The 26,934-nt window shown below is 48.1% G+C and overlaps 1 protein-coding gene across 6 annotated transcripts in view; it reads right to left on the bottom strand.

Annotated features, from left to right (window-relative positions):
* Positions 1–26,934, bottom strand: part of LOC146863859 (uncharacterized) — a 617,506-nt gene that overhangs the window by 409,281 nt on the left and 181,291 nt on the right. For 4 of the 6 annotated variants that reach the window (XM_085628521.1, XM_085628550.1, XM_085628559.1 and 1 more), the window contains exons 6-7: positions 22,837–22,884; positions 10,926–10,973 (exon numbers count right to left, since the gene is read on the bottom strand). In XM_085628521.1, the coding sequence (XP_085484647.1) occupies positions 10,926–10,973; positions 22,837–22,884 (96 nt within the window). The remainder of the gene's footprint in view (positions 1–10,925; positions 10,974–22,836; positions 22,885–26,934) is intronic. The other 2 variants (XM_085628530.1, XM_085628540.1) reach the window with 2 other exon arrangements.

The following is a 26,934-nucleotide window of genomic DNA, read 5'->3' as shown; positions in this document are numbered from 1 at the left end:
TACTCCGCTCTGCCTTTGAGTATGTCCAACATCAAACATGGACACTCACAGGTTACTGTAACACTCTCCTATAGAAGATAATGGAAGTAGGCAGTTAAAATAACACCCCATAGGAAGTAATGTTAACCAAACAAAATTGGCTCCAACATCTCTGGCACCTCCTCGCTCATGAAAAGGTGGAATATGAGCTAAGAGGAGACGCGACTTGCTTTAACAAAATGTGGGACTCAGGGTTACGTTATCTAAATGAGGACAACCGAGGTCTCTACTGGTACAGGGTGCGTGGAGGGACTAACAGTGGGCCCAACACCGGCCGCCAGTAAAGACACACACACTCAGTGTCGCAGTGTGAGCCGGAAGTCACGAGCGACCTCGGCCCGTTTATTTAAGCCCTCTGGCCACCTCTGGCCAGAAGGTAATACAATATGTGGCTTTGCTTCTGGACCATGTCCCGGGTCCCGCCTCCGTGGGACACGGGGTCATTACATCCCTCCCAAAGTTAGTGTTCAAAACAAAATTGCCAAGTCAACAGATAAAGTCTTGGAGCCTCCCACTGGGAGGGGTGTGTGGTCTCAAGTTATACCTAACAAAACCAGGAGTGCAGTTCCTCTGGGAGAGAGGGGGGGGAGAGCGATTAGTCTCTATAGAATGCCCTCACCCACCTAGCAAGGTGTCATGCTTCATCATAGTGCTGTGCTCCTCATCGTGCTGGCGCTGCAATGCCCGACGGACTCCCGCGAAGGGGCTCTGTTTCGGAGATCTTTTTAGAGACAGCCGTATGGGTGCGTGGGGGTAGGTGCAACAAGTGTAGTGAGTGGTGGTGTGGTGGGTTAAAATAGGTATGGTATTGCCAATCAAGGAACAATTTTATTCTGGTGGTATACCAGCCTAATTAAAATAGGTGAACCCCAAGGGGATTATGATGCTCCCCAGGAAAGTAGAAAGGTCGACATGTTTCTTGCCCTATGCCCAAAATGGGTCGTTGGCAATTCTTCAGGACCAAGTGAGAGAGTGCTCAAAAAAATAATCTCTACTACATAGTGGGTGACAGTAAAATTAGTACATCACCAAAGAGAGTCCATTGGGTCCCAAAGGGGAGTGGACCCACTGTTTCGAGACCTAGAAGAAAAAGAGAGAGACGAAAACAGGACAACACAAGGAACAAATTCAGCTCTCGTCATAGGTGCTTACTGGGTGGCTAAGGTGGGCAACCGTCCAATAGTGAGATTCATGCTATCATGGCTAAATTAGTGCTACCATGGCTATCCATCTAGAAGACTACTCTACTGGAGTTCGTAGTGCTGGAGATGGGAACTATGGACTACCAACTACAAAATACAACACCATACATGCCAAGTGCTGTGGACTACTTCATTAGCGACGTAATGAGTGGCGTGAGACCGCGATTAGTGGCAGAGCAAGTAGCGGGCAGAGTGCATTGAAAACTGCCGCCCCCAGGTCTATGGGCTACTTCATTAGCGGGGTAACGTGAGATGCAAAAGTTACGAGCATAATGCATACAAAGCCGCCGCCCCCAGATCTCGGGTCGCGTGTGGCTTCTCAAGTCGTAATGGAGCCATGAAAACATTAAGTGCGTAATACTCCCAGTGCCAATGGCTACGAGTGAGAGGGACTCCACAAGGGGAAGACTCACCCCCTGGGATACAGATATTGCTGTATGGGTTCGCCAATAAACCCGGAATTAGCTCGCCCTAAATAAAGTACAAGAAAGCGTTAATTTCCCCGCAAATACCGGAGGAGGCATGTCAACAACCGGCATGTAGAGGACTGTACTCACGAAAGTTGGGCGTGCATGCAGCCGTGCTCCTACTGAGGCTTTGGCTTCCGTAGTGAGGCAACGAAGGTGTGTTCAAAATAAAGGAAGTGCTCGCACGCAAAAAGGAAGAAAAGACTAGACCGTATACTTGGTCGGCCATCTTGGGGATGAATGTCAACCCAAGAAACTTTATTGAGAGGACAACGCGGTAAAGGAAGCGTAAAATAATGATGTTACCACAGGGGGTGTTCAAGGGCGAGTATCTGATCGAATAATCACGTGCAATGTGATGTAATTCATGAGGTATTAAATTAAAGAATTCGGGCGGGCGTCTATTGAGATGATTAGGGTAGACGCGGTTTTAGTGTAACCCGGGATGTGTAGGAATGCAATGCAATTGAGTAAATAAAAGTCCTAATTATTGTAGGACAAGGAAAATTAAGAGAATTACTCAAGATACAGGTGCATAAGAGTAAATGCGGACCAGTGGGTATGGCCACATAAGTTAGAAGTAACGATGTCAGTGTCTGTCATTGCAACATGTAAGGTGTCATCTGATGGGATGAAGAGCACCACCTGTGAGCGGTCCAGGGGCACACAACATCGATGTTGTAACCATCTGGTATAAAGAGTGTCCGTGGGGTGGATCATGTATTATTCAGTGTTGCCCATGGTATATCATCATTGAGGCCGGTTGTATGGCTCGAGATTTTAAAGATCCATTGTTGTTCTTTTCTGAAAAGGGCATCCTTACTGATCACAGGGAAGGCTTGCAAAATTGTCCACGTCAGGTCATTGGCCGTATGGTTCTTCTCCAGAAAATGCGTGCACATTTTGGTGTTTACTTTTTTGCACCTGATGTTGCTCCGGTGTTCAGAGATTCTGATCTTGACTGGACGTGTCGTCATGCCCACATACATGAGGTCGCATGGGCATTGGATTAAGTAAATGCAGTTGCGTGTATTGCAGTTCGTATGGATTTTTTGTTGCGAGATTCCCAAAGTTTGATGTTCCTACTTGCTTTTGTGAGAGCGCATGCGGTACATTGCCCACATGGGTAATGGCCTGTCATAGGTGGTAGGCCCCACAGTCGCTGGTTAGACGGTGGTGGTTGTCTAGGTCTGGTACTGATAAGAAGGCTTTTCAAATTGTTAGTCCTTTTGAATGCAAATCTGGGCTTGGGGGTTTGCCAGTCTCCTACCGACAGCAAATTCCAATGTTTTTTGATGATTTTTTGGATATAGTTGGATTCTGGTGTGAAAGTGGTTACACACGTTATTTGATCAGTTTTTGTTTTTTCCGTAGAAGTCAGGAGGGTGTCCCTGCTAGTATTCCGTGCTCTCTTGTAGGCCGTTTGTGTGATAGCCATCGGGTATTCTCTCCTTGTTAAATGGCTTGTGAGTTCATGTGCCTGTGTTTTGAAATCCTCCAACGTACTGCAGTTGCGTCGAAGTCTTAGGTATTGTCCGTATGGCAAGTTATCGCGTAAAGCCTTGGGATGGAAACTACTAAAAAGTAGTGGACTATGGCTATCTGTAGGTTTTTTGTAGGTTTTAGTGTTCAGGCCTGTCGGAGTATTGGAAATGAGCAGATCCAAAAAGGAAAGTTCATGGACTGATGAATTGGCCGTGAAACGTAGATAGGAGTTAAGACTGTTAACCCAGGACACGAAAAGGGGGATGGAGTTCAGATCCCCTTTCCAGAATATGAGAATGTCATCAATATACCGTCGCCAAAGGGTGACGTTCTCCTTATAGATATTGGTCTCAGCAAAGATGTAATTGGCTTCAAAATGCGCCATATAGAGGCATGCCAGGCTGGGAGCAAAGGTGCTCCCCATCGAAGTGCCCTGGACTTGATGGTAAATAAGGTCTTCGAATTGGAAGTAATTCTTAGTCAGGGCAATCTCTGCACACTCCATAATAAAAGAAATGGGTGTGGGCGAATCCCATGTTTGTGCTCGGAGTACTTATTCCACAACCTCCAGGGTAGCCCTCTGGGGGATGTTAGTATAGAGGGCCTCTACGTCCAGGCTTATCAGTGCGTCCACACTGGTGCCAGTTTCATTGAACTGTTTAATGATGTTGAGGACATCCCTGGTGTCGAGTAGGAAGGTTGGAGTCTTTTGTACCAAGGGGCGTAAAAAATGGTCACAGAACCGTGAAAGAGATTCCAGAGCAGAGTTGATTCCTGACACAAGAGGCCTCCCCGGTGGAGGTAGGACACCTTTGTGGATTTTGGGTAATGTATAAAAATACGGTATACGGGGATTGTTGTTCATAAGGAATTCTGATTCATTTTTCGATATCCAGCCTAGTCACTAGAGTTCTTATTGTAATGATCAGTTTCTTAGTGGGATCTTCTTTGATTTGGGCGTAGTACCGTGTGTCACTGAGTTGTCTTAGGCATTCTGTTCTATAGTCTGAGGTGGACATAATGACTATAGCTCCCCCTTGTCTGCCTCTTTAATGGTGATCGTCGTATCATTGCTGAGATTAGTTATTGCCAGATTTTCCAGGCGGGAATTATTATGGAAGGTTTTTTTCACTTTCATAGCACTAATGTATTTGATGACTGCTTTTTCGAAGGCCAGATTTTCTGGCGGTACCATGGCAGAGGTGGGCGTAAAAATGGAACGTTTCCGCATGCCTGTGTCAACCTGAGGAGATGAGTTTTGGTCTTTAAAGAAGCTTCTCAGACGGATTTTTCGAAAAAGGTCATGGATTTCACAGTGAGTCCTGAAATCATCAGGCCGTGGTGTGGGTACGAATCCAAGCCCCTTGATAAGGACTTGTTCCTCTGTCTGATTCAGTTGCCGATCTGATAGATTCACTATCAGTTTTTCTTGCTTCTGTGACTCCTGAGCTCCATCGGGCCTAGGTCTGTTTGGTCCTGCCAGTGAACCTGTTTTTGCTGATTGTAGCCCCCTCTTCTTCTTCCTCTGCCCCTGCCTCTGCCTAAAAAAGGTTGTGGAATGAAGGGGTTAAATGGAGGTAGTGGTCCCTGTTGGAAACCAGGAGGTTGCTACATATGTGGACCTGGAAAAGGGGGCATCGTATAGGTATACTGTGGGTTAGGCGGACCATGTTGCTGGTAGTGTTGTTGGCCTCTCCAGCTGTCTGTGCTCGAGTTGCTGCTGTTGGAAGTAGTTCTTCGACGGGAACTCATACTATCATCTGACGAGTAATCACTTTGTGCTTGTTGGAAATCATCCTTTAAGTAGGGGTAGATTTTTTCTTTATTGAAACGCCCAATATCTTTCTGAAGCTTTGTAATTTTTTGCCGCATTAGGAAATCCTTATTTTCAGCAATTTCACTGTTAATTTCCGCTAGTTTGGCTTTGAAGGCCGCGATGGTTATTGTAGCTTTCAGTGCTCCTTCTGCAATGGTAATCTGAATATTTAAATTGTCAGCCAGACGTTTTGTTGTCTTTATAATCAATATCAACCAGTCCCTAGTGCACTTCCAGGCAACTAGGGACCATTCCTCCTTGAATTGCTTATCATCTAAAAAAATTCTTGGCATATTTGATACAATAAGCCCATTTGGGGCTATATTGGCACGTAGATACTCGGTCATGATCGCCCCGTGCATGATGATTTTCATCAATTGACGTTTCATGTTGGTGATGCTGTTCCAATCGTTGCCCTGGCTGGTGGAGGCCATGGCTCCATCTGCATCTAGCAGGGAAGGTGTTCTTAGTAGTTCAGACACAAGGTCGTCATCAAAGGATAGTCCCTGGTATTGTTCCATGATCGTGAATGTCGAGAAAAAGGGAAGGTCAAAAAAGCGGTAAATTTCCGCTAGCCAACAAGGGCTAAGGTTCCACGGCTGAGCCGCCGTACGTAATGCTACAAAAAGGGAGGAACCAAGAGCTTTTGTACTGAGGTCCTGCACAGTGCTCCAAATGTATGATCAACAAAACCAGGAGTGCAGTTCCTCTGGGGGAGAGGGGGGGGAGGGGGGGAGAGCGATTAGTCTCAAGTTATACCTCCCATGGCTTTACCGCAGACTCTGTGGAGATGGCATGACTGTGCCAGCGCTTGGGTTGATGGTCGTGGCAGATGGTTGGGAAGAGTTTGTCGCACTATGATCTCCAGTGGGGATGGATGACATTTCACCAGCAGCCTCTTCTTCGTGTCTGACATAACTGGACTCATCTTCATCTCGACGAGATGGTGGCATCCCCTTGAACCAGGAGACATTTCTGGTTATTATGTCTGTACCCTTTTGGGCAGTAATCGCAGTGTCGTTCACTCTTAGGACAGTCCACAACCCTGCTTCATAGGCTGTCTTGATCTTCCCCCCACTGCGCTGATTCCACACCAGCACAAAGCTTCCTGGCATGATGATGAGAGTCTTGGCTCCCCACTGTTGACTGGCGTGGTTGTTATTCCTTTTGCGATGAACCTAGGTGTTGTTTGATTCATAGGGCTCCGGGGACCAGGCTTTGGCCATAGGGATGGTGTCCCTGTGATGTCCCGCAAGCATTAAGGACCACGGAGATCTCTGAGTTGTGCAGTGCAGGGTGCTGTGGTATTCTCGAAAGAAGCGTTTTAGCGCTGTTTCGGGGTCAGCTTGTTCGGCCACTGCGATTAGTAGGATCTTGTTTAGTGTCCTCATGAAGCGCTCAACTTCACCGTTGGCTCGTGGCCATTGTGGCGTGATGCGACGATGGCGTACCCCTAGTAACGTGAGCAGCTCTTTGAACTCTCCTCCCTGAAAGGGAGGGCAGTTGTCAGTTTTCAATTTGTGGGGTAAACCAAAAAGTACAAATGTCTTTTCCAAGACGGGATGTAAATGTGTGAAGGCAGTGGACGCGATCACTTCCACTAGAGCATACTTGGAATAGCTGTCAATGATCACAGCTGTTATTCTCCTGTCCGGGAAGCTCCCAAAGTCGAGGCTGACTTGTGACCAGGGTGTGGTGGCGCTTCCGTGATTACAGGAGCTGGGGATTCCTGGCTGCTAGTGAGCTGACAGAGCCGACAGTTTCTGACCAGGTCGTCCATGGCTGTCTCTAGCCCTGAAAACTATACCTTCTCTCTCATGCGCGACTTCAATCGCATTGTCCCTTGGTGCCCATTGTGGGCGAGGGCTGTCGCTCTTTCTTGAAGGCTCGTCGGAATGACGATTCGGGATCCTCGCAACACTAGATCTTCTGCTGCTGCCCTCAGCTCATCTTGCACCCTCCACAGTTTCAATAGGCGCTCTCTCTCTTGTACGCCCCACTTGCTAGCATCACGTAGAAAGTCGTCCCAAGATCCTTTCTGCAGGGAGGCCATCACTTTGCTTAGAACTGGGTCTTCGGTGGTCGCTGCTTTTATCTCTTCAATGGCGAGGGAGCAGGGACATGCCCACTGTGAGATCATGTCAACGTATTCTTCTGTCGTCTGGTCTTGATTGTTGTCTTCTTGCCCCTGACTGGGTGGATGCCTTGAGAGGAAATCTGCGGGGTTTTTCGCTCCCGGGCTGTATACTAATTCCATATGGTAATGTTGCATTTGTTTGACCCACCGTTCAATCCTTAGCGGGGATGAGGAGCTGTACCTTTGAATAAGGGAAGTAGTGGCTGATGGTCGGTCACGACTCAGAATGGCCGCTGATGTACGGATGGAAGTGGTTGCATGCCCATTTGATTGCAAGCGCTTTTCTCTCGATTTGAGAGTAGCGTGCTTTGGTCGGGGTAAGGGCTTTACTCGTGAAAGCAAGGGGCGCCCATTTGCCTGGTTCAGTTTCCTGTGTTAGGAGCGCTCCGAGACCCACCGGGCTGGCATCCACCAGGAGTTCAGTCATTCGGGCGTCGTCGAAATACACCATGGTGGTCCTGCTGAATAATGCTTCCTTCACTCTCTGGAATGCTCCATCTTCTTCATGGCCCCATCTACACGCAGCATCTTTCTTCGTGAGGGCTCTGCGATTGTAGCAAGATTGGGTATAAACCGCCCACAGTACGTGGCCATTCCGAGGAAGCTGCGTACTTCCGATGCTGTGGTCGGGCCGGAGCTTGCTGGATGCCATGAGATTTCCGGAGGTCAACTTGGATGCCATCTTGGCTGAAGACATTCCCGAAGAATTCAATTGTGTTTTGGAAGAATGAGCATTTGTCTCTATGGAGTCAGAAAGCCACTGCAACATAGGTCAGAGGTATCAGTGGTGTTCTTTGATGGTTGCCGAATGTATCAGGATGTCATCACTTATATTTAGTACTCCCAGGGGGCCTAACAATGCATAGTGTCAGCTTCCCGTGTTGTTTTGGCTTCTCGGCTAGCACCATGGGCGAGACCCACGGGGTCGGCCCAGTAACTTTTGCAATCACTCCTTGTTGTTCCAGACTGTGTAGTTCCTGCTCTACTAGTGGTCGTAGGGGAAATGGTATGCGTCTGTGACACAGTGCTATTGGCTTCACTGCCTTGTTGATATGTAATTTGACGGGCAGCCTCTTCATGCACCATAGTGCTTTGAACAGCTGGGGGAACAACTTCAGGATGTCTTCTGTTTGCAGCACCTTGACGGTTTGGGCGAACGTGATGAGGCCAAGATCTTTGGTCATGGGGCTACCTACTAGCGTGTCGGCTTCTCTGTCTACTATTTGGAACATCATTGTGACTTCTTGACCTTCTGATCCTACTGGAACAATTATCTTGCCTTTCAGGGGAGTGGTGTTTGGCTGCAGTAGGTGAGGATCTTGACATGTGAAGGAATCAGCAGGGGTTTGGGCTGGATTTGTTTGTACTGTCGTTCCCCATGACATTCACGGATGCCCCTGTATCAATTAGTGCAGTGACAGGACCCAGCGACGTCCATGACGCACATGGGTTGTGGCCGTCTCCTCCCTTTTAGGTCGCTGGCGAAAGAGATAAGGTAGCATTCACCTTCTTCCTCCGTGGACGAGTCTTCTAGGTACCGTTGCCATGACAGGGTCTTTGCTGTCTTCGCATTTTTAGGTTCTTCCAGTGCCAGTTGTCTCACTTCCTTCAAGGGTAGTCTCCTTCCTCGTGCTCCTCTGCTCCTCGGACCACCTCTGCACGCAACTACGAAATGGTTGGGGGTGCCACATTTGGAGCATATCCTTCCTTGAGCTGGGCATTCTTCCTGCGGGTGTTCCTCCCTTCTGCAGTATCCGCATCTTGAACCTGCTGGGCTTCTTGCAGGCCACCGTCCTCGGTTTCCCTTGTTCAGGGTCCGGGGTGTGTCGGCATGTTCTGTTTTAATGGTTGTGGACTTCTCTGGCAGTTGGATGATGGCCATATCCACTTCTGTCGCCCTTGCATCTGACAAGTCATGGGATCTTGCCATTGTAAGAATCTCTTCCAATGAGATTCTGGCCTGACAGAGGATGAGCGTTTGAAGGGTCGTCTATGCATGTGCTGGCTAGCTCCCTTAGGCATGCATGGAATGTGTCCATGGACTCTCCTTCTCTTTGCAGTGCCTGGTGTAGTTTGAAACTCTCATAATCGGGATTCAACTGAGGGTTGAAATGCGCATTGAGGGCCCTGACAGCAGCATTGTAATCATTCACGGCTCCTGTGTTAGGCAGGTGTGCAAATATCTTGTATATCTCCTCACCCACAAAATGCAGTAGTAGGGACCTTTTCTCTGTGTCGTCTGTCTCCCGCGATGCAGTGAAATAATTGTCTAGGCGGCTGATCCATATTTTCCACCTTGGAGACACCGTGGACGGGTCTATCAGTTCGCTGAAGGTGGTAGTTGATCTGGGTGTGCTGTGTGTTGGCCTGGATATGCTGCTGGCCAGCCTGTAGCCCTGGTTGTATCTGTTGCGCTGGGGGGGCTGCCTGTGCTGCTGCATCAGTCATGCTGCCTTATATGGTCCTGTTCTCTTCTTTTCTATACTTTGATAGCACACTTTGGTGTGGTGCCTTTATGGGCATTCCCCTGTAGTTCGTGCTGCTGTGGTAAAGAGTGTCTCTTTTTATGTGTTATCCCCTTTTTTTTCTTATTGCCGTGTTCTTCTGATGTCTTCCCTTTCTCTCCCAGTACCACGTGTTCTGGGTTCTGCAGCGTCCTGTGGGTGGGCCTTGTGCAATGCAGACAGCTGCACCCTGCTGCCACTGGGGGCCCTGACCAGAGCGCAGACAGCTGCCCCGTGGGTGGTGTCCTAGGCGGGCCACAGCGCCGTTGCTGGCTCGCGGAGCCTTGCAGCTAGCAGGGGGCAAGACGCGCATATGTGGGGGCACTGTGAGCAGCGTATGCAGGCCGCTGTACCTTCTCCTGCTGACGCTGACACCACACTCTTCAGGACGTCGTGCTACTGTGGGTCGCACAGTGCAGCAGGCAGCATGTGGGGTGATCGGCAGTGGCGCTTCCTGTCTGCATGCTGCCAGAGTGGTCGTCGGTAGCTCGGTGTGTCCCCAGCACTGAGCGGCAGGCCAGGCGTTGCAGGGTTCAAGCAGTGTAGACAGGGTGCTTAACAGCCACCACCCTCATTACCAGTGTTACAGGGTGCGTGCAGGGACTAACAGTGGGCCAGACAGCAGCCACCAGTAAAGACACACACACTCAGTGTCGCAGTGTGAGCTGGAAGTCGAGAGCGACCCCGGCCCGTTTATTGAAGCCCTCTGGCCACACCTGGCCAGAAGGTGATACAATTTGTGCCTTTGCTTCCAGGCCATGTCCTGGTTCCCGCCTCCGCGGGACTCGGGTCATTACATCTACTATAGGACAAGATTATAAGTTCTGGGTTTATTGGACATTGGCCACTAGGCACTAGTACAGAGGGCAACATGCCTGAAAAGGAAGAGGGCGGGGATGGTCTTACAGAGCACATGCACTCAATGACTGTCACTGGGGGTGGAGGGAAGGGCAAGAGGGCAGGGGCAGGTTGGGAAGGAATTTGTTGGGTAGGAGTTAAGACGGGAAAGCCCATCCGGAGTTCTGTACTTATTTTTCAAAAGGCAATAAAAACTATTGAAACCATAAATACATTTACATATTTACTTTTAAGGCATAGAAAGACAATATCATTTGCTAAACGTAACATGTTTTTTGTGATAAACGGGGTCACAAGTAGTCAAGGACGGTACTTTACAACTAAACCAGGTCCACTGTCCGAACACCAAGTGATCTTCATAATTTAAGAAAGATAATAGTGTTTTGGTTGAGAGTTTGACTCTGGGTTGATAATTACCTTTCCAGACACCATTCCGTTGGTGATGGGACATACTCCTCCTTGATCCTGGGTAAGAAAAAAAAGGAGTTTAGTTCTATTACGGCACTGTTTGCAGCTCATCACTTCCTTTATGAATAGATCAAATACAAGTGGTCTTTTTCCAGTGCTCAGTAATGAGAATTGCATCTGCATGCACTGTATCACCACAGTTCCAAGACACAAGACAATGAGCAATGATCTGGCACATAATTGCATCAAATTGAAAGTAATTACTCTTACCTGCAATGTGAATTCCCCTTGCTGTATCACTATTTCAGATTTCTAGAGGGCAGCGCAACTATTAAGAAACCAAATGAAGGAATATGCCAGGATCTGCTGGTGAGGGTGAGCTGGCTGGGCACACCATTCAGCACTGGAATATGTCACGCGTGCCATTTCAAAACCTACAGTGAACATTAGGGTTGTCCAAGAGACAGTGTGGTCTCTGGCAGGGCAGAAGATATTGGACCAGATGTACGACCCGCCAATTTGCGAATCGCAAATTGCATCTCTGTTAGAACTGGGGGACTCTAGTTGGCAGAGGTAAGTACCTTTGACCAAATAGGGACCCTTGCTTCTGAGTCAGGGAAAGGGGATTACACTACTGGATAACCCCTGCTCACCCCCTTGGTAGCTTGGCACGAACAGATAGGCTTATCTCAGAGGCAGTGTGTTAAGCATTTGTGAACACCTACAGTAATACAGTGAAAACACTACAGATGGACACCACACAGGTTTTATAAAAATAAGTATTCTTTATATAGGCTTAACACAAGACCACAAACGACAAAAATCCACAATACTGTACTCAAAATTGACTTAAAGATGGTAGAATTAGCTTAGTTCAAGTTGTTGGTAAATGCGACACAGTTCTCACAAAAGTACCTGGATGCGTAACGCAAAATAAACAAAAGGTTCGCAGCGTTGGAGATGCGTCGGTTCCTTGCTTCGGTGGAGATGATGCGTCGCGCCTCAATGCTTGCGCAGAGCAGGGGATGCATCATGATCCTTACCGGAGAGGAGGTGATGCGTAGATTCTCGTGCTGCAGCCCGGTTGCGATGCGGCAAGATGGCGCCTCGATGCGATACGACAATCCGGTTCTATGCGATAAGATGGCGCCCTTGATGTGACGACGTTGAGACGATGCGACACGCCCTGGTAGCCTTGCGGCGACTCTGTGCTTTGGAGCCGCGACAGGCTCTGCGACACGCTTCTCCGATGATGCGATGGCGATCCTCGCGGTTGCAACGTGCTTCTCCGGTGATGTGACAGCAGACAGCTGTGATGAAGGCATGCTTCTGGGAGATGTGGCGGCGGCACGCTTCCCCGGTGATGCGATAACTACAGCTGCGGCGGCGACACGCTTCTTCTCGTTGCGTCACGCTTCCAGCTCCCAGCGACACGCAGGCTTCTGCAGATAAAATTCCCAGCAAGGAAATTCAGGGGGGAGCTGGTGGTGAAGTCTGTTGTCCCTGAGACTTCAGCAGGAGGCAAGCACACTGGCAGGGGGGGGGGCAGTCCACTCCTACAGCTTCCTTTGGTTCTTCTCCTTGGCAGAGGTTTCTTCTTGTTGTTCCAGAAGTGATCCAAAGTCTTGGGGTCTGGGTCCCCATATTTATACTACTATTCTCTTTGTTCTCTGAAGGCAGAGAGGCCTTTGCCTAGTCCAAACCAGTTCTGGTCAGTCCTGGAGCACTTTGTTTACATGACTCCTACTTTCCTTTCACAGTGCAGGCCAGGGACATCAGACGCACCACAGGAGGTGGAGTCAGCATTGTGGAGGGAAGGCACAGCCCTATTCAGGTCCCAGGTGCGGCTCCTCACACCCATCTACATGCAAGTCTCTCTATTCAGCCCTGTGCTGACTCAACCTCTCTCCTGGAATCCCCCAGCCCCTGTCACTCACAGAACCAGACACACAATACACAACCTAGCAGAGGCAAGCTTGGACAGTTAAGCAAGAAAATACCTACTTTCTACAAGTGGTATTTTCAAACACAGAATGTTAAAACCAACTTCACTAAAAGATGTATGTTATCATTCTGAGTTCAGGCATACTAAATTCGAATGTCTACCTAGTTCCCTGAGTCAGTTAGGATTTTAAGATGTAATAATCAAACTGCCCATTCTGGCCTATGGGGAACAGGTAGCCTTGCAATAGTGAAAAACAAAAATGGCATAAATTCACTATTAGGACATGCCATACACACCAGGGCATGTCCTACCTTATTCTTACCATGCACCCTGCCCTTGGGCCTACCTTATGGGTGTCTGATATGAAGATAAGGGAAGGTTTAGGGACTGGCAAGTGGGTGCACTTGGTCAGTCAACATGGCAGTCACAGACTTCACACAGGCCCTGCAGTGGCAGGCCTGAGACACACTTTACAAGCTGCTTCTGTGGGTGGCACAACCAGTGCTGAAAGCCCACCAGCAGCATTTTATATACATGCCCTGGGCACACATGGTGCACTGTACTAGGGTCTAACAAGTAAATCAAATAACCCAATCATGGAGTCACTAATCAATATATCAATTGACAATAGAGAGCATATGCACTTTATCATTGATCAGCAGTGGTAAAGTGCCCAGAGTCATAAAACAGCCAACAACAGGTCAGAAAATATGCAGGAGGAAGGCAAAAAGTTCAGCGATGACCCTGCAAAAAGGGCCAAGTCCAACACAACCCCCTTCCAGCCAAAACGCAGGGTAGACCAATCACTACCTTGATGGGCTTCCCTGCTTTGGGCGATAGAACCTGGATCTGGCCCGCAACTGCAGGGGCATATTCCAGTTCTACGCCAATCTGAACCCATTTGGATCTCTCTGTCCATACTCTCAGGGCCCACCAAGCTAACCTATGGGAACCCATCTCCTCACCTGTGGACATCACCTGTGCAGCACCTAACCGTAGCTTGCTCACAGGTGTGTCCCAACAGACAGACAGCAAGCCACAGTGGCCACTGACAGTATTCAGTGATGAGACCCAGGCCTTATACCTCTCAGGGCTCTCTAACCTCTGTGGCATCATAGACCGGGGGGCAGTAGCCCCAGGTGCTTGGCACCCTTTGTCCACTCTCCCTCCTGTCAGGTCAGGTATGACATCCTGGCACTGACCCACCGGCCCCGGGCCTGTACCCGGCGGGTGGACAGGAGACTGGGGTGGGCTTTCCCACACCCAGACCGCCTCCTTTGGGCTCTGTACCCTCCCACCTGGAGAGGCACCCCCTTCCAGAATTGTCAGGGTGCCTGTAGCAGGTGTCCTGCACAATTCGCCCACCAATTCAGGGGTTCTATCCTGCAACTGGACTTCCGGGTCAGGGGGGACACCCTGAACCTGGCCCTCCAACCTAGGGTCTAAACCCTCAGGCTGCACCGGGGTCAGAGGCGAGGATTCCCTCCCTCTGCACCCCCTTCCAGAGCACTGCACCCCCCCCCCCAACTGGAGTGGTACCCCTAGGAGCTACATCGGTCAGGACACTGATTACAGTTGCCCCTTCCTCCAGGTCAGACAACTCCTGAACCTGGCTTCCAAACCAAGGGACCAACCCCTGCGGTTGAACACTTGCCCGGCGCACCAGGACTTCCTGGGGAGTACATATACCCTCCCCCCGAGGGTGACACATAACTAATGGGTCGTGTGACAGTGCCTGGTGCAGAACTCACAACCTCCTGTCCATCTGACAGTGCGTGAAGATGCCCCAGGACTGAAGTGGTGACACCATGGTCACTCCTTGGTGACTCAGCCCTTCTGGCTGGCCCCTGACCCACTGGTTCTTCCACTGGGGACTCATTTCCCCTCTCACCCCACAATCTGGACTTCTGCACCCTCCACTTAGGAGTGGGACTGCCATACACCAGAACGGATGGAGGCCTGCCTACAGACACTCCCAGTTCACCAGACACTAGGGGATCCCCCTCAACGGGCGGCCCATCAGGACAGACTAGGCTCCCCACCTGGTGTTCCCTTAAAGAGCCATCCAAGCTCTGAGACTGAGGTTGGGCACTACCGGGACATAACCCATTCTCACTCCTTCCCCTTAAAGACAGGACGTGAGGCCCTATACCCCTCTCACTTCTAAAGGACCTAGCTGGGCTACTCTGAGCCACTTCCACCACACTGGGTTGGAAGATACCTGAGCCACTCCTCTTAAGATCACTCCCCAATGCCTCTTCAGACCCTCTGGACTCCACCAAAAGGTCTGCCTCCAATGTGAGCTCCCTGGGGTCAGAAAACTCACTCTCCAACAGGTATTGGCATAGCTCTGGAAAACAGGGACTTACAATATGATCTCCCATAACTGGATCACACAGCCCCCTACAAGGGTTAACCAAACTATCCTTCACCTCACCATCCAGTGCCTCGCACACGTACTCCACACCACTCTCCTGAGATTGGCAAGACAGTATCTGACTGTCTCTGTCATTCAACCCACACTCTTCTGGGCGGTCTCCATATTCACATACCAGTTCTTCAACCATGGGGGAACCCTTCTCCCTGCTCCTCTCATCTAGAGTCAGTGGAGTGTCCCTCCCAACACTAGGACCATGAACCCCTGCGCCATTGCCTCACTCTACTTCATGGACACAGCGCACCACTGGAGCTATCTCAGATCCTTGAGCCTCCAGGTGTATGTTAACTCCCTCCAAGTCAGATGTCACATCTCTGGGTGTGTGTACTACTCTCTCAGCACTAGAAGATTACATTTTGCTGCCACCATCTGAGCTGGATTCCACCTCCAACTCAGCAAAGCTCACTTTCTGAGCTACGCACATTTCTTGTTGCTGGGCTTAGGCACTCATGGCCTCAAGCATCTCGAGCTCGAACTTAAGCTCTCTCATTCTCAACTCATGTTCCATTCTCATTCTCTCCAAGGACAACCTGTTATTCTCTGTTTCCCTCTGACGCTCCCTCTTAAGCTTAGCTATCTCCAGCTTGTCCATCCTATTTCTCTCCCTGTCTTCCAGCTCTCTGGGAGACAGGTCCTTGGAAGAGACACTACTGCCAGGTGGGGACGGTACCCCTTCCCTGGCTGGAAACACTGGCCTACCCAGTTGCCCATCTGCATCCCCAGCTTGCTCCACCACTGACTCAGGGGCATTTCTTGCTTCTAACCAGGCCCTCAGGCCTTTTGGTAGTCATCCTTTTTAAAAATGCCTGGTGTAGCAACTTTCAATTTCTTGCAGAGATGCTTGAGCTGTTTCAAAGTGTAGGTATTCAACCTTTCTTCCTCAAAATCAAAATCCATAGATGCAACAGATGCTGGTCTACTCATGGCAGTAAGAATTGGCAATTCTCAGGAAAAAAAATACCAGTCCAAGGAAAATAAAAGTCTACCAAAAAGTATGTGGTCGCGTTTGGTCTGCACTCACTAGATATGTGTAGACAAATTACTGTATATGAGTCACAAATGCAAGTCCAAATCCTCACCGCTGACCACCAATGTTAGAACTGGGGGTCTCTAGTTGGCAGAGGTAAGTACCTTTGACCAAATAGGGACCCTTGCCTCTAAGTCAGGGAAAGGGGATTACACTACTGGATAACCCCTGCTCACCCCCTTGGTAGCTTGTCACAAGCAGACAGGCATATCTCATGGGCAGTGTGTTAAGCATTTGTGAACCCATACAGTAATACAGTGAAAACACTACAGATGGACACCCCACAGGTTTTATAAAAATAAGTATTATTTATATAGACTTAACACAAGACCACAAATGACACAAATCCACAATACTGTACTCAAAATTGACTTAAAGATGGTAGAATTAGCTTAGTTCAAGTTGTTGGTAAATGCGAGACAGTTCTCACAAAAGTACCTTGATGTGTAACGCAAAATAAACAAAAGGCTCGCCGCGTTGGAGATGCGTCGGTTCCTTGCTTTGGGGGAGACTATGCGTAGCGCCTCAATGCTTGCGCAGAGTAAGGGATGCGTCTTGATCCTTACCGGAGAGGAGGTGATGCGTAGATTCTCATGCTGCAGCCCCGATGCGATGCGGCAAGATGGCACCTTGATGCGACAATCTGGTGCGATGCGATAAGATGGCGCCCTTGATACGATGACGTTGAGTTGATGTGATACGCCCTAGCAGCCTTACAACGACTCTGTACTTTGGAGCCGCGACAGGCCCTGCTACATGCTTCTCTGATGATGCGACGGCGACCCTCACGGTTGCGAGGCGCTTCTACGGTGATGCAACAGCAGACATCTGCGATGAAGGCACGCTTCTGGGCGATGCGACGGTGGCGCACTTCCCCGGCAATGCGATGACTACAGCTGCGGCGGCGACACGCTTCTTCTCGTAGCATCACTCTTCCCGCTCCCAGCAACACGCAGGCTTCTGCAGATAAAATTCCCAGCAAGGAAATTCAGGTGGTAGCTGGTGGTGAAGTCTGTTGTCCCTGAGACTTCAGCAGGAGGCAAGCACAAGTTCAAGCCCTTGGAGAAATATTCTGCAAGATGATGAAGTACACACAAAAGTTTCTTCTCCTCTCCTAGGCACCGAAGACACCACTGTGGGTCAACCCAGCAACACAGCACACTGGCAGGGGGGGCAGTCCACTCCTACAGCTTCCTTTGGTTCTTCTCCTTGGCAGAGGTTTCTTGTTGTTCCAGAAGTGATCTAAAGTCTTGGGGTCTGGATCCCCATATGTATACTACTATTCTCTTTGTTCTCTGAAGGCAGAGAGGCCTTTGCCTAGTCCAAACCAGTTCTGGTCAGTCCTGGAGCACTTTGTTTACATGACTCCTTCTTTCCTTTCACAGTGCAGGCCAGGGACATCAGACGCACCACAGGAGATGGAGTAAGCATTGTGGAGGGAAGGCACAGCCCTATTCAGGTCCCAGGTGCAGCTCCTCCCACCCATCTCCATGCAGATCTCTCTATTCAGCCCTGTGCCGACTCACCCTCTCTCCTGGAATCCCCCAGCCCCTGTCACTCACAGAACCAGACACACAATACACAACCTAGCAGAGGCAGGCTTGGACAGTTAAGCAAGAAAATACCTACTTTCTAAAAGTGGTATTTTCAAACACAGAATGTTAAAACCAACTTCACTAAAAGATATATTTTATCATTCTGAGTTCAGGCATACTAAACTCGAATTTCTACCTATTTCCCTTAGTCAGTTAGGATTATAAGATGTAATAATCAAACTGGCCATTCTGGCCTATGGGGAACAGATAGCCTTGCAATAGTGAAAAACTGTAATTCACTATTAGGACATGCCACACATACCAGGGCATGTCCTACCTTATATGTACAATGCACCCTGCCCTTGGGCCTACCTTAGGGGTGTCGGATATGAAGATAAGGGAAGGTTTAGGGACTGGCAAGTGGTTTCACTTGGTCAGTCAACATGGCAGTCTCAGACTGCACACAGGCCCTGCAGTGGCAGGCCTGAGACACACTTTACAAGCTGCTTATGTGGGGGGCACAACCAGTGCTACAAGCCCACCAGCAGCATTTGATTTACAAGCCCTGGGCACACACAGTGCACTGTACTAGGGCCTGACAAGTAAATCAAATAACTCAATCATGGAGTCACTAATCAATACATCAATTTACAATAGAGAGCATATGCACTTTTTCACTGATCAGCAGTGGTAAAGTGTCCAGAGTCATAAAACAGCCAACAACAGGTCAGAAAAAATACAGGAGGAAGGCAAAAAGTTCAGGGATGACCCTGCAAAAAGGGCCAAGTCCAAAAGTCTCATTTGCGACTCACCGTTTGCAGCTCGCAAATTGGTATGCACATCAGTGTCTGAGACACTGTTTGCGTTTCCCAACGGTGTCGCAAATTGCGAGGCTCATGAATATTCATGAGACACTTGCAATTTGCGACCCCATTGGGAATGATGCGCACTCCCAGGGAAGGTGGCTTGCTGGGCTCAGCAGACCTCCATGTCTGGGACTGCTTTTAAATAAAGCATTTATTTTTTAATGCAGCCAAACGGGATGCATAAAAAAAAATGAAACATTTTCGTTTCATTTTTTTAGGGCAGGTTGTGGTTGCCTGGGGCCACTGCCTGCCCTTAAAAATATTTTTGGGCCAGTCACAAAGGAGAAGTCCCCTGGGGACCCCTTCCCATTTGCGACTTCATTACCACCCTCTTGAAAAGGGTGGTAATTTGTGAGTGTTTTGCGACTGCGATTGCGGTCTCAAAACAATCATACATGGCTTTGCGGTCGCAAATAAATTGCGACTCGCTATTTAGGCATTGTACATGGCCCTGTGTACTTTTGCATGCGCAAACGGGTCGCAAACCCTTTTGCTCATGTAAAATAGGGTCGTACATCAGGCCCATTGTTACATCATTAATCTTCTCATTTCTGGGCTGGGCCTAGCACTGAGTTAGCCTCTTAAAGTCAAGGATTACTTGTAAGCAGTGAGAACAGCAGCAGATGCAGCGTAATCATCAGCGCTGAGTTTTGGGAGATTTTAAAAGTCTGCAACTGAGAAGTGCTGAAACAGAGGGCTTCATTCACAAACTGCGTTTTGTAGTATGTGAGTAAGCTCACAGTAGTATTATATTTTGTAGTGCATGAGTAATACCACAGTGGTATTACTCATGTACTAAAACATTCTATTCACTGACCTACTCGTGGACACCTTCGCCTCCCCCACTACTACCTTTTCTGTGCAGAGTTCTCCACCACATGTGCTCAGCTCTTCGGACATGTAAGTCTACGTTCTTGTAGTAAATGTGGGTGAGACAGAGGGAGTAGCTGCAACATGGGGAATAATTACACATAAATGAGCATGGGTTGCAGGAGAAGGAATAAAGAGGGGTTTTGGAAGGGATATGTAAATTCAAACAATGTTACTACAGCCAAAAAGGCACGAAAGAAGTAATAGGTATACTGCATCTCAACCTTTGAGTACGTCCAACACCGCACATGGCCACTGACAGGTTACTATAACACACTGCCATAGAATGTAAATGGAAGTAGGGAGTTAAAATATCACCCCATAGGAAATAATGTCAACTAAACAAAACTGGCTTCAACGTCTCTGCACCTACTTGCTCATGAAAAGGTGACATAGCAACTAAGAGGAGATGCAACTGGTTATAAAAATGTGAACCACATCGCTGGAATATCTTGCCTCTCAACCCCATGGGGCGTAGCGTACTCTTCAAGATCTTATTTCCCCCTTGCTACTTGTACATTTATTTATTTATATAACGTTTTTTATAGCGCAGACATGACCCAAGTGTGTATCAGAGCGCTTTACAGATGTACAGAAGTGGAAACAGCGTTGCATGTAAAAAACAATAACAATGATAAGCAAAGTAATGGAGAAGATAGAGGAGCAGTAAAATATGCCCAGGCAAGAGGAAATAATATAGCATTTAAGTTCAACAGACAAATAGAGGGGTAGAGCACAAACCAAAATCGTAGATATAGTCAAAAGCAAAGGACCCCCTCCTGATGGTAGGTACATCCTGGTAAACTTCCCGTATCCTATATCCCAAAGGAGGTTTCGGTCCCTGACCTTCAGACTCACAACCTTATATATGGGCTGGTAAGCGCCACAGAGTGGCTTTCAACTCAGCACAAAAATAGCTCTTTGATAGGGGTCTTGGGGTGCCCGACATCTATGTGTACTACCTGGCGGCACAGTTGGTGCTCATCAATGACTGGTTTACCGGAGGGTAGGATGATCCTGCCCACTGGTTGGAACTCCACTTTTGTGGCTTTGAGGGACTCCTTGGCCTAATATATGGAGGCCATTTGCCCCAATGACACCATCATGTATTCGAGTCGCAGTGCAGTGCTGGAGAGTTGCCTTGTGCCTTTTCCGCAGAGACCGCTGCGTGACCGAATTAAACCCCCGCATGGCAGGGCACGTGGCTTCAGCAGCTTTTCAACCTTGAGGGCTTTACCCAGTGGGACCAAATAGGAATTATGTAACTAGGGGATATTTACAAAGGAAGTAATTAGCTGTCCTTTCAGGAATTGAAGGATCAGTAAGCTCTGGCTAACACAAAGTTTTTCTACTTTCTTCAACTACGGCACGCCCTACGGACGCACTTTTCCCCGGATACCCAAATCCCTGAGTTTAGCCTGAGGCCAAGCTTCCAATGGGATGCCGGGGGAAGGGAGCAATACCTACGACCTACCACTCCCTCATTATCCATGCCCCTGATGGCTTTGATTACCTTTGACAAAGATGGGTGGACTGGGTGGTCCAGCTTGTTGACGATGACTGGAGAGAGGCCTGCTTGGCCCCTAGGGAATTGACGATATCCTCATGCCTGCGTATGGTCCAAGTGAATTATCTGCATTTGACTTATCTCTCCCCGCATCGCATGCAGCGAATGTTCTCTACTGCCCAGGCTGCATAGTCCATATGGCATGGGACTGCCTGGCACTACGATCCTTTTGGGATGGGGTGGGCCAGGAGATTTAGAAGTTTCTAGGATGCCTAATTGATTTGGGTCCCCGGACTGAACTGCTGGGGCTTGTGGAGGAGTTAGGGGGTCTACGCTCTGAAAGGATCTTAATAGTGGTGGTATGCCTGGTATCCAAAAGGGACGTTTCCAGCCTGTGGAGGCAACCTACACCCCCCTTGATCGAGCTGTGGGGCAGATGTGTTGATTGGTGCACGCAGCAAGAAAAGTCGATCTATGAAGCACGTGAATGTCCTCATAAGCAGGATAAAATGTGCGGTAAGTGGTGGTCTTTGTATGGACGATCACCATGAAGGGACTGGCTTCTGCCGAGATCGTATCATGTATTGTTGTGTCTCTGAATCCTCTGCTCAAACTAATTGTAATGTTGGATGGTGCTTCCTGCATGAACAAAATAAAGTTGGTTATCAAAATAATTGTGGGACCGAGTGTTACGTGATACAAATATGGATAATTGAGTTTGCTACTGTCCTGCAAATTTACAAGCTCTGTAAGCATTATTACAGAGGGCAATATGCCTGAAAAGGAAGAGGAGGTGGAACATGGTCTAATGGAACTCATGCACCCAAGAACTGTTACTAGGGGTGGAGGAAAGGGCAGGAGGGTGGGGGTCAGGCTGGGAAGGAATTAGTTGGGTATAAGTTAAGACGGCGAAGCTCGTCTGAATTTCTGGGCTTATTTTTCAAAACGCAACAAAAACTATTCAAATCTTAAATATATTTACATATAAGACATAAAAAGACAATCTAGTTTTCTAAATGTAACATGTTTTCTTGTGATAAACTAGGTCACAAGTAGTTAAGGACAGCATTTTACAACTAAACCAGGCCCACTGGGTGTGTGCAGTGGGCCCAACAGCGGCCGCAAGTAAAGACACACACACTCATTGTAGCAGTGTGAGCCGGAAGTCACGAGCGACCCCGGCCCGTTTATTGAAGCCCTCTGGCCACACCTGGCCAAAAGGGGATACAATGTGTGGCTTTGCTTCCAAGCCATGTCCTGGGTCCCGCCTCCGCTGGACTCGGGGTCATTACATCTACTATCTGACAAGATTACAAGCTCTGGGTTTATTTGACATTGGCCACTGGGCACTAGTACAGAGGGCAACATGCCTGAAAAGGAAGAGGGGGGAGAACGGTCTTACAGAGCACATGCACTCAATGACTGTCACTGGGGGTGGAGGGAAGGGCAGGAGTTAAGACGGGAAAGCCCGTCTGAAGTTCTGTACTTATTTTTCAAAAGGCAATAAAAACTATTGAAACCGTAAATATATTTACACATTTACATTTAAGGCATAGAAAGGCAATATCATTTGCTAAACGTAACATGTTTTTTGTGATAAACTGGGTCACAAGAGGTCAAGGACAGCAGTTTAAAACTAAACCCGGCCCACTGTCAGAACACCATGTGATCTTTATAATTTAAGAAAGCTAATGGTGTTTTGGTTGGGATTGTGACACTGGATTGATAATTACCTTTCCAGACACCATTACCTTGTTGATGGTACAAACTCCTTCTTGAGCCTGGGTAAGAAAAAAAAGAAAAGTAGATGTCTGACTTGCGTGTTTGCTGGTCGTCACTTTGTTTGTCTATAGATGGAATAGATGGAATACAGCTGGCCAATTTCCAGTGCTCGGTAGTGAGGTTTACATCTTCATGCAGTATCACCAGAGCTCCAGGACACAAGACAATTAACCATGATCGGGCATATAATTGAATCAATTTTGAAGTAATTACACTTACCTGCAATGCCAATTCACCTTGCTGCATGGCCATTTCAGATCTCTAGAGGGCAGGAGGGCTGTGCAGCTGCTAACAAACCAAAAGATGAAATGTGCCAGGATCTGCTGGTGAGGGTGAGCTGTAGGGCACACTATGCAGCATTGAAATGTTTCAAGCGTGCCCTTTCAAAACCTACAGTTGGCATTTGGGTTGTCCAAGGGACAGTGTGGTCTCAGGCAGTATTCTCTTCTGAGCTTTGACAGCCTTGGGTGATCAGACTCCTGGGGCCGCATACACATGCAGCACTTTTTCCTTCATTGTGCCGGGCGCACCAATGCGCCGCATTATGGGGAATAGGCTGCTCCACAGGCAGCTGCAAACTCATGCTGCCCTGGGGCAGCGCATTCATGTGAAATACAGAGCGGTTGCTTTAGAGCTGCTCCATGTTTCACTGTGCAGGCGGCAACCAGCCTGCACTTTTAAAGGGCAATAGAGATTCCCTTGCAGGCGGGTCCAGTCAATGACTGCACCAACCTGCAATGGGATGTCTGGGAGGATCCATAGGGCCCCCTTTAACCCCTGCAGAGGGTTGCCCCCAGGAGGCGCACTGACAGTGTGCCACCTTTTTGTTGGAGCACTGTTAGTGCGCCTCCTGAGGGCTTCTTTGCCTCTGCGTCCAAGTCTGTAATACGGCTTAGGTGTAGAGACAAAGGGATTCCCTTATTTTCATGGGGCCATGCCCCCTTGCAAATGAGGGAACGCCCCCTTGAAGATAACGCTGGCGCTTTATGTGCACCAGCACTACTGGTATTACAGAAGGAGTCACACAAGCGTCTGCGGCCTTTTCTGTAGTTCCAAAGTGCCCTGAGGGCGCTCAAAGCAGGTGCTAACGCCCATTTATATACACTTTATATAATACGGCCCATAGTCCTATCAATAAGGTCACTGCTTCCGGATAAATGGCTAAGTCTTACATCTTCAATCTTCTCATCTGGGCTGGACCTTGCACCACTTTAGCCTCTTAAAGGCAAGGATTACTTGTAAGCAGTGAGGACAGCAAGAGATGCAGCTTAATCATCAGCAGCGCTGATTTTTAGGAGATTTTAAAAGCCTGCAAAGGAGAAGTGCTGAAACAGAAGACTTGATTCTCAAACTGCGTTTTGTAGTATGTGAGTAATACCACAGTACTATTACATTTTGTAGTATGTGAGTAATACCACAGTACTATTACATTTTGTAGTGCGTGAGTAATACAACAGTAGTATTACTCAGGCACTACAAAATACTATTCATAACCTACTTGTGGACTTCTCAGTCACTACTATCTTTTCTGTTCAGAGTTCTTCGCGGCATTTGTGGAACTCTCCGAACACGTTGTTCTACGTTTTTGTAGTGAATGTGGGTGAGACAAAGGGTGTAGCTGCGAAACGGGGAATAATTACACATAAATTGGAGCAGCTGCAGGTTTAGGAATAAAGAGGGGTGTAGGGAGGTGTTGGAAAGTGGTTTATTGGTAGGGGCAAATGTAGGTCTGCCACTGGCAATAAGGCCACTAACACATGATAGGACTCAGCATAGGTCTTGAAATATTATTCCTATGCTCAACCCTTGGTAATGTGGCTGCAAGCAGACAGGCTTAACTTCAAAGACAGGTATGTAAAGCAGTTAAAAACACCAATTCAGTGAATAATTAAGACACAACATATGATAAAAATCCAATTTATAATAATAGAAAAAAATTCTATCTTTAAAATGACACCAAAACAACAAAAATCCAATGTAGGGAACCGGAGATATGAATTTTCAAAGATTTAATAAAATATAGCACTTAGAAGATTATAGCACCTTATTGTGATACCTGCTCGCGATAGACCGGGCCAAAGTCAAAGTTTCAGGCCGGGCGCAACAGAGCCCTGAGCGGCTCCAGCTCCCGGCAGGTCCCAGTCTCAGTTTCTACCTTCACACTTAGAAACTTTTCTGGAGCTTTTCTTCCCGAGGGCCCTCAGAGCTCCCAGACAGTCCTGATCTGGTGAGGGTTCGCCAGCTTGACTTGTGACGAGGTCCCGGTCAACTTCCCTGGAGTGGACTTAGAACACTTTTCAAGATCGCTTCAGCGGGGCAACCCAGGACTCCAGGCCGGCACGCGATGGAAGGCGGGCGGCTTGGCTCTCGCGGTTGCTCCCGGTCACCTTTTCTACGAGCGGACTTAGAAACTTTTCTGGAGCTTTTTCTCACAGGGTCTCTCGATGCTCCTCATGCAGCCGGATCTGGTGAGGGTTCGCCGACTTCAGTTTTCTTCTAGTCCTGGTCAAACCCTGGAAGTTGGACCCATGGAGCTTTTAGCGGGACGAACCTAATTGGCTTGGCCGGCTCGCGGTTGAAGTCAGGCCAGGTTGAGTCGGTCCCTTTATGGAGCTTTTTTTCAAAGTTGCTTCAAGGTTCTCCAAACTTCCTGAAGTTCCTCAAGGGGTCCCAAAGTGTCTCAAACTCACTCCAAGGGTCTGGAAGCTCCAAGATGGTCCTTGAAAGTTGAGGACATCAGTTCCCACAATCCCCTGCTACAAAACCCTTACAAATCCACTGATGGTTCTCCAAGGTTTAGATTTAGTTGGTGATGTTCCAGATGAGCTATTTTAACCTGTAGCTTTCAGGGAATCCACTCTTTAGTTCTTTTTCAGCAAGATAATCCACAGGGCTGTAGTTTCAGATGGTGCAGTCTTCACAGGTCAGGCCTTAGAAATCTTTACACAGCAAAACTTCTCAACGGGGCACTTCTTGCTTCAGTAAGTTTCAAGCAGCAGATCTGAGAGGTTCTGCCTCTCTCAGATACTTATTCTAATTTCTCTGGGTAATGCAGGAGGTCACATCTGACCAATGGGAGCAGGGTAACTCCTCAAAGTTATGACCACATCCTGTAGAGTGTAGCATTATTTTGTCCCAGAGTGCATCAAATTTTCCAAATCCATAATGGCTGGTTTTCCAGCAAGGAGATAAGAGCTGGCTAAACACACCCCTATGATGGCTAATTTACTTAGACTCTCCCCCCTGCATCTGTTCATACCTTCCTTAATCCTAGCATCTGCCTGAGGTGGTAAGTTCAGAGCTGTAAATGACACTGGTCTCTGCTCTCCTCTTTGAAGACCATGGTTCACGACTCCTCCCCCATGCCTGGCATTCCTATAGAACAGCACACTGCCCTTCCAGCAGAGCTGGTCAACCCCAGGGGCTCTTTATCAGCTCTACAAGGCAGCCTGGCTAATTCACTTAACTCTGACCAATCAGGGCAGACCACTGGAAGGCTAAATTTGGACTTACAAACAAGAAAGTCTTATAACTGGCTGACTTCTTCTTTAGACATGGTGCTCCCAAAGAAGCAAATTAAGGATAAAAGTGGAGCAAATAGAACAGCTTGGTACACCCCCAAACTGCGTAAACTTACGCAGGCTTGTAAACAGTCTGAAAGAAAATGGAGATAAGATTACTCCATTACTAATAAAATGATTTATAGGGAGGATATTAAAAGGTATAAGGAAGAAATGAAGTGTGCACAGTCCCTTTACTATGAAAATCAAATCCTTTCAGCCCCCAATTCTTCTTGCGAAATATTACGCATTGTGAAATCACTTATTAAATCCCCTCCCCCACCCATTCCTTGTGATGATATTTCATCTCACTGCAACCAACTAGCTAATTATTTATTCAATAAAATCCAAGACATTTATACCTCCTTTCATCAGGCTACAGCTTGAATCAATGCCCCCTTAACCAACATCAAAGGATGCACTTATAATTGCACTTTAGCTGAAATTTCTCTCCTGGATCAACCCTCCCTGCAAGGTATCCTTGGTCAG

This window comes from Triturus cristatus, chromosome 2_1 (assembly GCF_964204655.1).
Source record: "Triturus cristatus chromosome 2_1, aTriCri1.1, whole genome shotgun sequence".
Lineage (NCBI taxonomy): Eukaryota > Metazoa > Chordata > Amphibia > Caudata > Salamandridae > Triturus > Triturus cristatus.
This window is presented reverse-complemented; position numbering and strand designations above follow the sequence as displayed.